We start from the raw sequence: 14,784 nt of genomic DNA, 5'->3' as shown, positions 1-14,784 counted from the left end.
CACCATTCCCCTGTGATAAGCTTAAGAGCAGGTCACAGTTATGTTGCCTTTAGGTATTTATTATTCACCTACTACATTTCTTTCTATCCCACATAACCACGTCTGTCCCTCTTCCAATGACTAACTTCACTCAGCATTATACTCTTCAGATCCTGTCACTGTCACTGTTGTTCATCGATTTGCTCGAGCGGGCCCAGCAACATCTCCATTTTTGAGACTTGTTGTTACTGTGTTTGGTATATTGAATACATCACAGGTAGCTTGCCAGGCTTTGCCGTGTGGGCGAGATACTCTTGGTAGCTTGCCGGGCTCTCTGAGAGGGGCGGAGAATTCGAACTGAGATCAGCCAGGCTGACTGAGCGCAAGGCAAACGCCCTACCACTGTGCTATCGCTCCCGATCCATCCACTAAAACATAATTCTCTTTATTGCTTTATAAGTATTTTTCCTCCTATTGTTACTCTTAAGATTAGCTCTTTACCTTATATTTTCAGTGTTTTAATTATAATTGCTTAAACATGATTTTAGTTATACTTATTCTGTTTAGGGATTCTCTGGGTTCCATGACATCTTTTTACAATTTGGGAACATTCATTACATCAAAGATTTCTTCGTCATTTTATCTCTATATTTTCTTCTCCTAGTCCAATGATATGCCTCTCTCTCTCTCGATCCCCAGATCTTTGTAGCTTATGCTAACAATACACTGCTCTTCCTTCTTTGATTTCCCTCAGCCTGTGAGGACAGAATTCCTCTTTCATGAGATCCCCCAAGTCAGGTTTAATTTTCCAAAATGAATTTTATTAAAAATAAAGAGAAAATAAAAATGGAGATGTACAAAAATACAAAAGCACAAAAACAAATGGTTACAAAACAGTACTTTTAGTTTCTAGGACAATTTCAATCAGTCACAGATACTTGAATTTGCACAATTTGTAGACAGGTAGAACATACGGGTTCATTTCCTTCTCTCGAGACTCTCACCCTGAGTCTACTTTTCAGATTTTGAATTTTTACTTCCATCACTAACCAACCCCCACCTTTGATTTTCCTCTTCTGTATTCAGTCACTTTCCCAGCCCAGGAAGATGGTGACTAATTATTGATCCAAGTTCATTCCTGTCTATTTTTAAAATTAAGACTAACAATTGATGAAAAGTTTATTATATTCCAGTCCCTGCATTAAATGTATTTCATATTTTATCTTATTGAACCAGTACAATTGCCCTGTGAGAAAGAGATACAAAGCTTAGAGGAGGCACATGACTTGCAACAATTCCCATAGCTAGTGCTCAGTAAAACCCAGTTTCTCATCCTGGTTCTCCTGGCACAAGACTCCAGACTCAAGACACTGTGTTATGTCCCAAAGCACCACAGATACTGCAGATGTCCAAACACCCTGTTGCCTCTCATCAGGCCAGAGTGAAGACTTAGCTTTATGGAGTCCAACCCTTCCAGATAACTCGTGGGAGAGTCTATGGGGAGTGGGGGAGTATGAGTCCCATAGAGTTTATCAACCCAGGATTTCGGCCCCAAACCTCACTCTGGGGCCCCACCCCGTCCTATCAATTTGAAGAAAGCCCTTTTCACATCCTTGTTCCTCAAACTGTAGATGACAGGATTGAGGAAGGCTGTGGCAATGTTATAGAAAAGGGCCATTTTCTTCCCACTGTTTGACAAGGATCCAGAGCCCGGGCCCATGTACATGATGATGCAGGGGATGGCAAACATGGTGACCACGGTGATGTGCGAGGCACAGGTAGAGAAAGCCTTGATTCGTCCCTGCGTGGAGCGGATCTTCAGAATGGTGGCAAAGATGTTGGCATAGACAATGGCAACCAGGGAGAGTGGGACCACGATAACATTGAAGCCTGTGATAAAATCCACCAAGTCATTGAGGGACGTGTCTGCACAGGCCAGCTTCAGGACAGCAGGGACCTCGCAGAAATAGTGGTCGATTTCATTTGGACCACAATAGGGCAGGCGCATGGCAAAGAAGGTGTAGGTGAACCCGCCAAACACACCATAGGCGGCACAGACACCCACCATGAGGAGGCACACCCAGCGGCTCATGATGACTTTGTACCTGAGAGGGTGGCAGATGGCCATGTACCTGTCCACAGACATGATGGAGAAGAGCCAGGACTCGGTGACGCCAAAGAGGAGGAAGATGTACATCTGAGCCACACACCTCCCAAAGGAAATGGCCCTCTTCTCGCTGAGAATGTGCACGAGCATCTGGGGCACGGTCGTGGTGGTGTAGCACACGTCCAGCAGGGAGAGGACACTGATGAAAAAGTACATGGGCGTGTGCAGGCGAGAGTCCTGATAGATGAGGGTGATGAGGAGGGTGTTGCTCACGAGGATCAGCAGGTAAAAGACTAGAAAGAAGGTGAAGAGCAGAGGATTGGTCCTGGGGTTGGGGGCGAAGCCCAAGAGAATGAATTCTGTCACAGCAGACTGGTTGAGTTCCTGCATGGTGGTCTGCCTGTTTAAAGAGTTTGGGGGATATGCAATTCATTGAGTGTCTATGCCCAGGGTGGGTGAGGAATTTTCACACTCACAGTTTCTTTTAAATTTCCTAGCAGGAAGGGTGACAGAGGGGGATACTGTGAGCTATGTCCTGTGGGTTGTTGGAGTGCTATTGAGTTTGACCTGGGACTTGGTTGCGGGTCATGGTGTGGAATAGGATGAAGACCAAGGCAGAGAAGTGCTGCCTCCTACACTGTGTTCAGCATACTCAGAATCAGTTTCTCCTTGGCCTAACACAGTCTTGCTTTTCTCTCTATTATTGATCCTCTTGCCTGCTTTCTCTTGGGACTACAGAGACTGCTAAATCTTAATTTAAGATGACAATCAGCTTTAAGACTATTATATTCACCTGGATGAAATTATTTTTATATCATGATTAGGGCCTGGCAAGCTCCCCATGGCATATTCGATATGCCCAAAACAGTAACAAAAAGTCTCACAATGGAGACATTACTAGTGCCCGCTCGAGCAAATCGATGAACAACGGGAGGACAGTGCTACAGTGCTATCATGATTAGGATTAGAGTTAATATTCAAATGGGGATTACAGTTAATGCTATATCAGTTAAAATTAACATTTAGCTTTTTCTGGTGAATGACACTTCACTGGTGTTTATTAATTCTTCCATTCATTCACAAATTTTTGCAGATGCAAATCAATGATAATAAATCAGAGGGAAAAGGAAAATGTTATCAATAATCTGGGTGGGGAAATAATTTTATGCTGTCTACTAAAATAAATTCTAAATATGTTAAAGTGCTAATAAAAAATAAAATGTTAAAATAATCTACAAAGGATCTATGAGAAAAAGTTCAGTTGGGAGAAGGGGGCAGAAAGGTGCCTTTTAAGCATAACTTGAATGTTTTTCCAAGTCCTCCAACTTCATGGTGTAGTCACTTTTCCCTATAATATGCAAATAAAGCATCATAAATCTTTGTTCTAGATGTGGGCAGAAACTTGCACTTGCCCTATTATTTTTGGAAGGTACCTGAGTATCCCTGGTCACTGTATTCTAAACCACCTGCTCTCACTGGACTCTCAGTCCCACAGTCCTCTCTGGGCGCTGACCTCTTCAGCGCTTCACTTCATTCTTTCCCCTGGAAGGGAATCCCCAGGCACACAAGGCTGTCACTTTGGAAACTTGTCCTCAAGGGGTGTGTAAAATGCAGGTGCCTCTGACACAATGCAAACAGAAGCCCACCGAAATAGAGTATTTGAGACGGAACAACCCTGAGGCATCACTGTAGCAGGATCCTTTCCTGGCCATGTCTTCTCAGTGCCAGTTGCTGACATAACCAGGGTCTGGATCCTCCTTGGAACCTCTTCTTACCGCTTAACTTCCCTGTTCTAGGACTTTTTTTTAAATTTTTATTAGTGAGACACCATGAGGACAGTTGTAGACTTACAAATTTTGTGCTAGGACTTTTGACTCCTGCTCACTCGGGCAGCCAGCCACAAAGCCCAATTCCTCTACCTCAGTGCTTTGAATCTTCCCTTTGGCTAGAACCCTCTGGAAAACTTGTTAAAACACATGATACTGCTGTTTCTCACTGCCAGAGATTCCTACTCAGTAGGTCTATGTTTCTAACTGGGTCCCAGGTAGTGCTGCCCACTGGTAGCATTAAGTGCCTGACTTTGAGAACTCCTAATTTCTTTACTTAGTGATGAAAAAGTCAGTTATTTGTTTTAACTTCCTTCTAAGCTTCTCATGGTTGTTTAAACTAAATATTTTCTTTCTTTTCAATAAACGTGAAAATCAAGGGACAAATTGTAAAGATAAATGTTTCAGAGACTGCAGAGTGCTCATCTTGCATGAACCCAACCCGAGTTTGATCCCTGGCACCACATATGCTCCCCCAAGCACCCCTTTTCCCAGGGGCCACCTTCTTCACCACTGCCTAACTGATCCTGGGCTAGTTAGGCTCCTGTGCCCACAGGAACAGCCAGGAAGGATACCTGAGCACAAAGCCAAGGGTAAGCCTGAACACTGTTGGTTGTGGCCAAAAAAGCAAAATAATTTAAAAAAAAAAGACAAGTGTTTTGGACCACATGAAAAAGGAAGTGGACATGGAAAAGTTGTGTGGCGAGACAGAACAGGATCCATGTTAGAATGACTCAGTCTAGGATAGGAGCAGAGGGCAAGAAGGTGGACTGGAGGGGTTTAAGGCACTTGGCTTGCACAGGATCAGCCTGGGTTTGATCCCAAGCACCACATATAGTTCCCTGAGCCACAGGAATGATCCCTGAGTGCAAAGCCAACAGTAACACCTGGCCACTGCCGTGTGCCCCCCACCCCTCCCTGCCAACCATCAAAAAATAAGTGGTCATAACAACAACAAAAAGAGTTGGAATTAGAACTGCCAGTCCTGAGACTGGAGGAGTCCTGGATGGGCAACCCAAGGCAAATCAGAGCTAAAGCAGGAGTCTTTGTAGTGGGAGCAGCACAGAGGCAGAGAGCTCTGGATACGGCACACTTGGGAGAGGACATACTTGGGCTCCCGGAACCACTCTGTTCTTCTTGCTGGGTAACCTGTGCCAATGACTCTCCCGCCACCCCTCGGTCCCAACTTAGCAGCCTTGTGTTAACAGGGAACTCTGTGGGGAACTGGGTAAAGACCATCCTGTGTTCATCCTGCAAGCAAAGTAGATAGCGAGTAAGCACCAAAACCAGAAAGACAGCTGGTGCCTCTGCCTGAGCCAATATGGGAGATGGCAACGCAGGATTCAGGACTGAGATGCTTCCCTACCATTGAAGTTTCCCCAGAGCTGGACAGCTGGTACCAAGGAGAGCAAGATCCTGAGGCAAAGCCCTCGAATGAAGCCCTGAGAGTGTGGACACCAGCAGAGAAGGGACCTGCCCACAGGGCTCTTCCTGCTGGGGTGATGACCAGAAAGAGGCTCCTACTGTCTCCAGCCTTGCTCCTGCCCTGCCTCCTCACCAGCTGGACCTGCCATCCAGCTAGATGCTTCATTATCAGTAATGAAAGAGACCAGATTTAGATGCCTGCAAGACCTTTTCCCAAGGGCCACCTTCTTGGCCACTACCTAAGTGGCCCTGGGCTAGCTGGACTCCTGAGCCCACTGGAGCAGTAGAGCCTGCACACTTTGGAGTAGTGACCACTTCTTTAACCCTCATGACCATATCTGGACAAGAGGGGTTTGGAGAATCTGGATGTCTCCTAAAACGTTCAGCTTTTTTCTTCTTTTGCCTAGATTTGGAGGCAGCTAGAGCCTGGGTGGAGCTGCTGAGACACAGCATCCCTGGCTCCTGAGTCCCACAGTCCCTGGGTACCCAGACTAGGCTGTGACCCACTAGCCTCCAAGGTGGGGAGGTGCACATTGCCGACAAGAACCATTTCTGAGGACAGAATTGGAAATGGGAGTTGGGTGAACTGGGTGTTGCAGAATGGGGCTCGAGATTTTACAATTTTACCTAGACATTTTGCAAGCTTTAAAAACCTGTGAGTTGCATAAATAAAAAATTTACTTTTTATTTATGCAACTTTCTAGGATATTCTTTGGTAAAAATTTTTCTTTTTTCTTTTTTTTTTTTTTTGCAACCAAGTAATAGGTGTACATGAAGCTCCACAAGAAGTTTCTATAGTATACAAAACAAAATCTGTACTCTTTGTTTATTGAATGATTAAAATATACATTTACCTGTTCAGTCACTTGTCTTCATAAATCCTTTGTGCCTGGTAACCTTAATTAGCATTTATAGAAACACAGGTGTTCACCGGTATGTTATCTTCTAATATATAATTATGTACTTCAATGAGTGAAAAGTATGTGAAATAAATTTTGCCATGTGTCCCCCCCCAAAAAAAAACTGTGGGTATTTTTAATCAAAGGTAAGCTTTTTTGGGAGCTCAGAGCTTCTGCTTCTCACCGCTGCTCACCCAGAGAGACACACATGCCTCCCTGGGCTCCTCTTACTAAAATATCCTTAAAACTCAGTTTGGTAAACACAAGTACCATCCTTCTATTTTACCAAATCGCAGAGAGTTGGGGGCAACTGGTATAAGAGAGATGCTGAGCACCCCAGTGAATTCACCCCGAGTCCAGACTCTTGTATTGCCAAGTGATACTCCCAGAAGTAAGCCAAGACATGGTACTTGGGAACAAGGGAGAGTCTCGCGCTACAAACCTTCCGCTCCTCCATGCCTGAGAGGTGGAGAGCCTTAAACAAGGGCTATGAAGAGGAGAGAACACCCAGCACTTACCTCCAGCTTGCACGGACAGGCAAAGGCAGAGGAATCAAAGAAAATGAGAGTGACAGGTCTTTGCCTTCCAGACTGTCCTTCAGTGAGTTTTCTTTAAACAACACAGTCTTTACACTCGCTTCTGTTCTCACTTTTCTTGCTTGGCTTGTTGTGTGACTTACGACCAGTTGCTTGGCCTCTCTGAGCCCAGGTTCCAGCTCAGTCACAGCCACATCTGATGATGACCTGTTACCAACAGGAAGGCAGAAATTAATTGTGGGATTGCAAGTTTCCAAGCTGCCTGGCACTTGGGGATTATTGGCTTAAAAATGTAAGTCCCTGGGCTCAAGAATAGTGTAAGTCTCAGACCTTTGTCAGAATGTAATGGAAATCAGAAAAAAAAGTCATTGGTTCTTCCATATTGAACCCCTGTGTCTATCTGCTTCTCCCATATCCACCCTCTTGCAACAAAGGTCAGGTGATGAAAGATTCCAGATGGTTCCGAATTTTCACTTTTGTCATTCATTATCAGGACAGAACAGGTAACTATAAAAGGGAGGGTGAGGGTGGGAGGGATGCTGGGACCATCGGTGTTGGTGGAGGGTGGGCACTGGTGGAGGGATGGGTACCCGAGCATTGTATGGCTGAAATACAAGCACAAAAATATGTAAATCTGTAAGTGTACCTCACGGTGATTCACTAATAAAAATATTAAAAAAAGGGAGGGTGATTGCAAAAAGAACTGATTTTGTCAAGTTCTGAAGATACAGGGTTTGTCCTCCCTTCTTTCTTCTGCTCTTTCCCCTATACATACCACACTTATCACCACACTGATGCACACACACACACCACAGAAACACACATCACGTACACACACACCACACACACATGCTTACACACACCAAACACAAACACACAGACACGCACAAACGCACATCTGCATGCACAACCCACCACACACATACCACGCACATGCATACACACAAACATATATGTCATGCACACACATCACACCCACACACATTCCACTTGCATCTTTCTCTCTCTCTCTCTCTCTCTCTCTCTCACACACACACACACACACGCCCGTACCAGCACAGACTTGCAGGGGGCAAAAGCGACCCAGGTAAATTAGAGAGAACAGGTAAAACTAGAAACAGGTAAAACCAGAAGGAACAAAAGCAGAGAGAAAAAGCCCCGCCGAAGATGGGCCCCAGAAGGGAGAGACTCAAGTGAACTCAAGTGACAAGGAACTGCAAGAGGCAGGGAGGATGAGGGTCCCCCCGCAGGGAGAGGGAAGGAGAAAAAGCTTTTCTGAGAGCACAATAGATGTGGACAGGTGGGACTCAGAAGGAGGAAGAAGGTAGAGGAGGGCTTATTTTGCTCTTTGTTTAAGAAGGGGAACAAAGGCTGAAGAAAAGAGCCCCACAGACTTGGAGATCCAGTGGGAGAGAGTCCGAGGGGTAAACCTGAAGAGGACCAGAGAAGGAGGCAGGAGACAGCGGAGAAGATGGGGAAAGTCTGAGATACGGGTGGGGGTGTGAGGAGGGCCTGGGAAAGGGAGATCGGAGCCACACCACAGAGAGAGAGAGACACACAGAGAGAGAGAGAGAGAGAGAGAGAGAGAGAGAGAGACGCAGTTGGACGGGGTCTGGGGAGAGGCAGGGCATGTCCAAGCTCCTGGACAGACATACAAATAGGCAGAGAAAGTGCTGGAAGGGCGACTATGAGCAAAAAGGTAGGCACTATGGAAGGGGGTGATGGACCGAGTACTGGAGGGAGAGAAAGCAGAAGGTGAGGGGGGCAGGCTCAAGGGGGGAACCCAGAGTCGCACGAGGGGGGATCCTTGAATCAGAAGGGATCTCACCTGAGGACGGTGAGCAATGCACATAGGAGGGGAAGAAAGGCAGACAGCAGGGACAGAGGCAGGCCGGAAGGCCAGGGAGGGAGTGAACGGAATCTCAGAGAGAGAAAACAGAATCAGGCAGAAAGAGGGAAAGAGGCTGGAGAGGGAAGGAGAAGACAGAGAAGTAAAGGGCTCAGAGAGACTGGCAGAGACCGGCAGCCCAGCACCCACTCACAGGCTGTGAGCAGGACTCGGACCAGGGAGGGTCCTCCCCAGCTCCCCCAAGGCTGGGCGTGGGGGGCAGCGGCAGCCTTGCTGGCTCCCCGCAATGGTTGGGGGTGTAAGGTGTCCTGAGCTTATAACCCTGCAGGAACTGGGCTCTGCGCAGGCTCCCACAGACTTGGGGCCACTCCTGAGTGACGTGTGGTCCCCAGGCCCCAACCAGGAGAGGTGCGGAAGCAGCTCTCATCTCAGAGCGCAAGACCTGGGCTCCCTGCAGCACCTCACTCCCACAGGACACTCAGGCCTTCTGGAGGCCCAGGTCGGGCTGGGGGCTGAGGAGCAGCTGGGGGCAGCAGGGCGGAGGAGGCAGGGGTGCTCTGGGGCCCCACAGGGCCCAGAGTGTAGCTCTCTGCTCAGCTGTGTCAACTTCCCTAGAAACAAACAATGAGGCACCCTGGGGGGTCCGGGCAAGGGAGGCCACGAAATTGTCTCCCTGTGCCAGGGGGCGCACTCAGGGCTGGCTCTGCCCACTTGGCCCTGCAAGCGAAGTGTCTCCAATTCCTGAGCTTTCTCAGTCCAGGCATGTTGGAGAGCTGAAAGATCAGGTCATTGGCTCAGAAACAGGAAGCCTGCAAAACAGAAACAGGGAGGTAAACATGAAGTAGAACTTCTAGTCAACGGTGGCTGACTAGACTGGTGTCACTAGACTGGTGTATGTTCCAGGGCCAGTAACACAGGCTGTGCCTTCTGTGGGACATGGTATGTGTCAGCGTGTGTTTGACAGAACATGTGCCTGTGGAGGCCTTCAAGGGCCCGGTGGCACCCAGGTCTCAGTCCTTGTGGTTTTTATATTGCTTGATGAGAAGCTGTTTTCAACAGGAGAGTCACAGCAGCCTCTTTCTCCTGCTGAGGGAGGACAGGACTGGGGGCAGAGCGTTTCACATGCATCTGAAACCCACTTCGCCCCTCAGAGACCCTCAGGGTTGCAGGCTTCTGCCTATTGCCCAGAGAAGCCCCACCCACCCCATCACCCTACCCCACCCCCACCAACGACCCCTCCCCCTTCTTGTATCTTTTCCAAGTCTTTCCTCACTGCCCATTCTGGGCTCTGTGGTCCCTCTGCCTTCTCGGGGAGCGGGGGCAAGGCCTGAGCACCACCACTGAGCTTCGGAGATAGAAGCATTTACACAGCTGCGCCAATAGCTTCTCGCTTGCGGCTTCTCCCTGGTGCCAGAACCCTGAATGATTTCCATCTGTGGAATCTGGCAAGTCACACCTCTCACCACTCAGCACATAACCCACGGCCCCTCCCTGAGACGCCCTTGCTCTCTGCCGGCTCCTCAGAAGAACCTTCCAGAACGGCTCGTTCTGTTCCTCTCTGTGTTGTAGTGTCACTGCCCAAAGGATTGGTTCTGTAAGTATTTAATGAAGTCAATGGTGGGTCAGAACTTACCGGTCCCTGGAGCAAGCTGTTGTGGCCTTGACCCTTTCCGTGAGCGAGCCTGTGGTGTCTGGGGCTGGAGGTGGAGGCGAGTGCCCTCAGTGCAGGGCAGAAAGGCACTCATTCCTTGTCACGTGGGAATAAGGAGCACCAGCCCCATAGACTCCACTCCCTGCCCCCCGCCCCTTATGAGGCATGTGGAATGAGATCATAAGAGTTTAAAAGATGAATAAGAGTTTGATGAACGGAGAAGGCAGGAAAGGGCTTTCCTAGTCTGGGGGAGGTGGAGTACAAGGACACAGGAAAGGGGCAGAGGGTGGCTGGCTATGAACCACCCCCCGCACCGCATGCGGGCATCATGAGTGACACGGACGTCTGTGTTTCCAGCGTCAAGCACAGGGCTTGGTACCAACGGAGTCCCAGGGAGCACCGAGTGGGAAGGGAACTTGAGAGAAGTTGGGCAGAGAGTACGGAGTCCTGGGCGCAGGGGTGGGGAGGGAGGCGAGGAGGACAAGAGAGAATAGGTTTGGGATTCTTGCTTGGCTGGTTGGGGATTCCCACTTAGCTCTCGAGTCTCTGAAGGCTCCTGGTGCTGTGTGGTGGCACTCCTGGGGGCGCCGTAGGTGTTGCTGGCTCTCTTCCATAGCCCATTCCCAGACCTTGGTCCTCCACCCTGCAACCTGCTCCCCAAGGGTGCACTCTCCCAAATCCCTTAAAGGCAGAAAACTTCATATCCTAGCCAAAAATCTAGATAAAGAACTTGGCAGTGGATGCTTTTCTTTCCATTTGTTTGTACGGAAAAATAAGTGCCATTTGTTTCTTTTGCAAATTAATTTGTATGAAAAAATAACTGCCACCTCTGCCTTTTGGGGGGGAAAGGCAGAATGCAAACAACAACAGTAAAAACAAAGCATGTTTTGCACATATCTTCAAATTAAAATCACCCTATTATGCATAAACGAAAGTCCTTTATTAAAAAGTACAGAGTCACCCAGATTTGTGCGCCCTGAAAAAACCAAGGAGAAATGGTTTCTCTCTAGACACACAAAAAGCCGAAGTGCAAAGGAACCAACAATTGAATCACAGCGTGACCTCGATAAGTTTTCTCGTTCAAAACTCTCAAAGGTGCATAATAGCTCGCTCTAACTTACAAGGGGAGAAACTGGAAAGCAAGCCGCAAATCTTGCCAGTTGTTCTGACACATTGCAATCTTGGGAGAGGAGACCATGGGGCTCAAGGGTGGCAACAACTTACTGGGGAAGTTTGTGGTCCTGAGGAACGAACTGGTCTTAAAGCCCGACAAAAATGTACACTGGTGGAGGGATGGGTGTTGGAATACTGTATGACTGAAATCCAATCATGAACATCTTTGTAGAAAAGGGAAAAAGAGAGAGAAAAGAAAAAAATTGTTTTAGGTACTAAATAAGACTGTAAAAAAGAAATAAAATGTAAACTCCTACTCTAAAGAAGCAAGCAAAAAAAAAAACGAATAATATTAAGCCCAACAAATAAGTCTGTGTATCATTTTACTGAGTCAGTTTAACTCTGTGCCTGCTGCATTTATGAAATGACAGTAATTGCACCTGCCAGACAGGGTGGTTGTGAAAGTGAGAGAAAGGACATAGGTCAATGAGCGTGTCCTTCCTTCAGGAAGTGTGACCTCCTATTATAGATACGTCAATGGTGGCCAACTTGGCATTTCCTATCTGTTCCCACTCACAGACTTTCTGGGAAATCACTTCTTGTGGTGGCCCTCACTAATCCCTGCCTCCTGTTGTGTGATTCCCAGCCTGAGTGTATACCGAACCTGGTTTTACCTGCTAGTGGATAAAATAGGGCAGGTGTGAGAGAACACTTCCAAGGTGTGGTTATACAAGACCATGACTTTCATTTGGCTTGAACTCTGTGTGTCTGATTCTTTACACTGATTTGTTCTGATAAAATCAGTTGCCTGATTTCAATATTTTCAGATATTTTAATGAATATATGAAGATAGAGAATAAAATCCAATATATATTTTAAGAAAGGAAAATGCTATATCATATTTGTTGATCTATACTATTTTTTTTTGTTTTGCTTTTTGGGCCACATCCGGCAATGCTCAGGGGTTACTCCTGGCTCATGCACTCAGGAATTGCTCCTGGCGATGCTCAGGGGACCATATGGGGTGCTGGGAATCGAACCTGTGTCGGTCATGCTGGCTGCGTGCAAGGCAAACCCCTACCCACTGTGCTATCGCTCCAGCCCCAATATACTATTTTTTAATTATGAAAAATGCCTTGTATGTTATGCATGTATTGTCTATTGTAATCCTTCCAAAAACCTTCTGAGGTATTTTCTTCCCATTAACAGATACTCAGATAACTCCATCTGAGACTCAGGGAAATAAGGCAACTTGCCTGTCACCATTGAGTTAGTAAATAGTAAGCTGGGATTAAAACACAGAAATCTGACTTCAGCTCCTCCTGCTTCAGACAGCACTACTGACAGTCTTATGAAGAGATGTTGATTGACTTGCAACCCAGGGGTTACAAACAGAACAAAAAACACTACCACTGTTTTCCATCTGTGAGACAGTGAGGAACACTTGAATGTTTGTGATAGATACTATCCAGTGTTGATGAGCATGGGAGGAGATTGGTATAGCTTCTTGGAAGAATTTAGGAGGGTTTAGTCAATTTGAAAACTATTTAATCCTACAATCTGAAAAGTCTAGTTCTATACATGAATCTTAGAAAAAAATATTGTATATATTAAATGTATAAAGACATCTGTTGTAGAATTATTTGGAAAGCAAAAAAATTAATGTTAAAAATGCATATTAGATCAATGAAATGTGGCATACTCAAATACTTGCTAAAGGCAAGTTGAGGACTAGGGGATAGTGCAGGGGATACCTGAGTTTGATCCCTGATATCACATCACCTCCTGAGCATCACTGGGGACATTCCTGGAGTTTTCTGAACACTATCATGATGGTCCTGGTGCTCTATGGCATTGCAGTAGTCAAGTAGCACCACATCCTCAGACCTAGCACTGAACTGCCAGCTTGCTAGTTATCACCAGGAGTGGTCCTGAGACCTCTGAACACTGCTTGGGAGGCCACCCTCCAAAAACAAACAAGTTAATAGACAAATAAATAAAGACAAGTTAAGCCTATAATTAGAAAACCTGTAGGTACCAGAAACTTGATTATGAGTTAAATTTTCTCAGTTAAATTACTGATATCACGCTACCATTAATCACTTTTTGTTTGTTTGTTTGTTTGTTTGTTTGGGGGCCATGCTCAGGGGTTACTTCTGACTCTGCACTCTGGAATTACTCCTGGTGGTGTTCAGAGGACCATATGGGATGCCGGGGATCAAACCTAGGTTGGCCACATGCAAAGCAAATGCCCTACCCACTGTAATATCTCTCTGGTCCCTAATCAATTTTAAAATCCATACAAGTTGTACCTGTTACTCCTTGCTTTGATTGTGCATAAGTAGACATAACAAATAGGCATCAATTATTAGTAGTTGATTCAAAGGAGATAGGAATATACAAAGGGCACCTCCTCTTTATCTGTAATAATTTTTTAAGTAGGGGCCACATTATAGTGTTCTGTGGGGCTCTGAGCCACTCAGCTGAATTCAGCCCAGAGTGGGCTGGTAGTGCTCCAACTGGCGATGCTTGGGGATTCACTGGGGTCATACCCAGGGGTGCTGGGGTAGGCATGCAGTGCCAGGGTCTCCAATTGGTTCAGCATATGCTCTCCTGCTTTTTAAAAAGAAAATGAAAGGCTCAGAGTAATATCACAAAATATCACAAAGAATTTATTTGGGATGTGGGAAAATGAATTCTTTGTTATATTACATTTTAACAATCCCTTTGTATTTTTGCCTTTGAGTCTTTCCTCATATATAGGTACATATACAAACATATTTTTCTTTTATAAAACATATTTTATCTAACAAAAAGACAAAATATAAAATCAGACAAGAGTTTCACAGGTCTAGTCCAGACCAGACTAATTATTAGCTAACATATTACACAGGTATCTATTAAATAATTCAAGCTTGGGTTTTATAAAGTCCAGTACAAAGGTCAAGGCTACACATCACTTGAAATGTATGTCAGAGAGTTAACACAACTCTGTTCCCACAGTCTATCTGCTCTTAAGTCATTTTTTCATCCCGTACTCCAAAATCCTTTATATATTAGAAAAGAATATGCATATGTTTAACATCTGACTCTAACCATACTCAGCCAACATTTACTTCCAGAAGTGAGGAGAGAATCCAGAAAAAGCAAGCAGAGATGGCCACGAAGCCTGAGAACAGTTTTGATAGAAAGAATTCTTTGCTTTCATTATTCTGCGGAATTGTTGGCTGATGGCCATTGAAATTTTTGCCATCAACAGGGAGACCACAGTTTAAAGGGACCCACAACCTTTTCCAGCTGCTTACAGCACCAGGAAGGTGAAAGATGGTCAGATTTGATATACTTTTATAATACCACTTGAGCCCCATGACGCTGAACAACTTTGGAAAATACCCTGAG

General features: G+C 46.0%; 1 protein-coding gene across 1 annotated transcript; it reads right to left on the bottom strand.

The window, feature by feature from the left end:
* Positions 1–1,537: 1,537 nt before the first annotated feature.
* On the bottom strand, positions 1,538–2,476 carry LOC130039114 (olfactory receptor 2G3-like). Its single transcript, XM_056130982.1, has one exon. It carries the CDS (start codon positions 2,474–2,476, stop codon positions 1,538–1,540), a length of 939 nt encoding a protein of 312 aa, XP_055986957.1.
* Positions 2,477–14,784: the final 12,308 nt, after the last annotated feature.

Source organism: Sorex fumeus, unplaced genomic scaffold, assembly GCF_029834395.1.
Source record: "Sorex fumeus unplaced genomic scaffold, SorFum_2.1 ptg000082l, whole genome shotgun sequence".
Classification (NCBI taxonomy): domain Eukaryota; kingdom Metazoa; phylum Chordata; class Mammalia; order Eulipotyphla; family Soricidae; genus Sorex; species Sorex fumeus.
The sequence above is the reverse complement of the archived record's forward strand: the minus strand, read 5'-3'. Positions and strand labels throughout refer to the sequence as shown.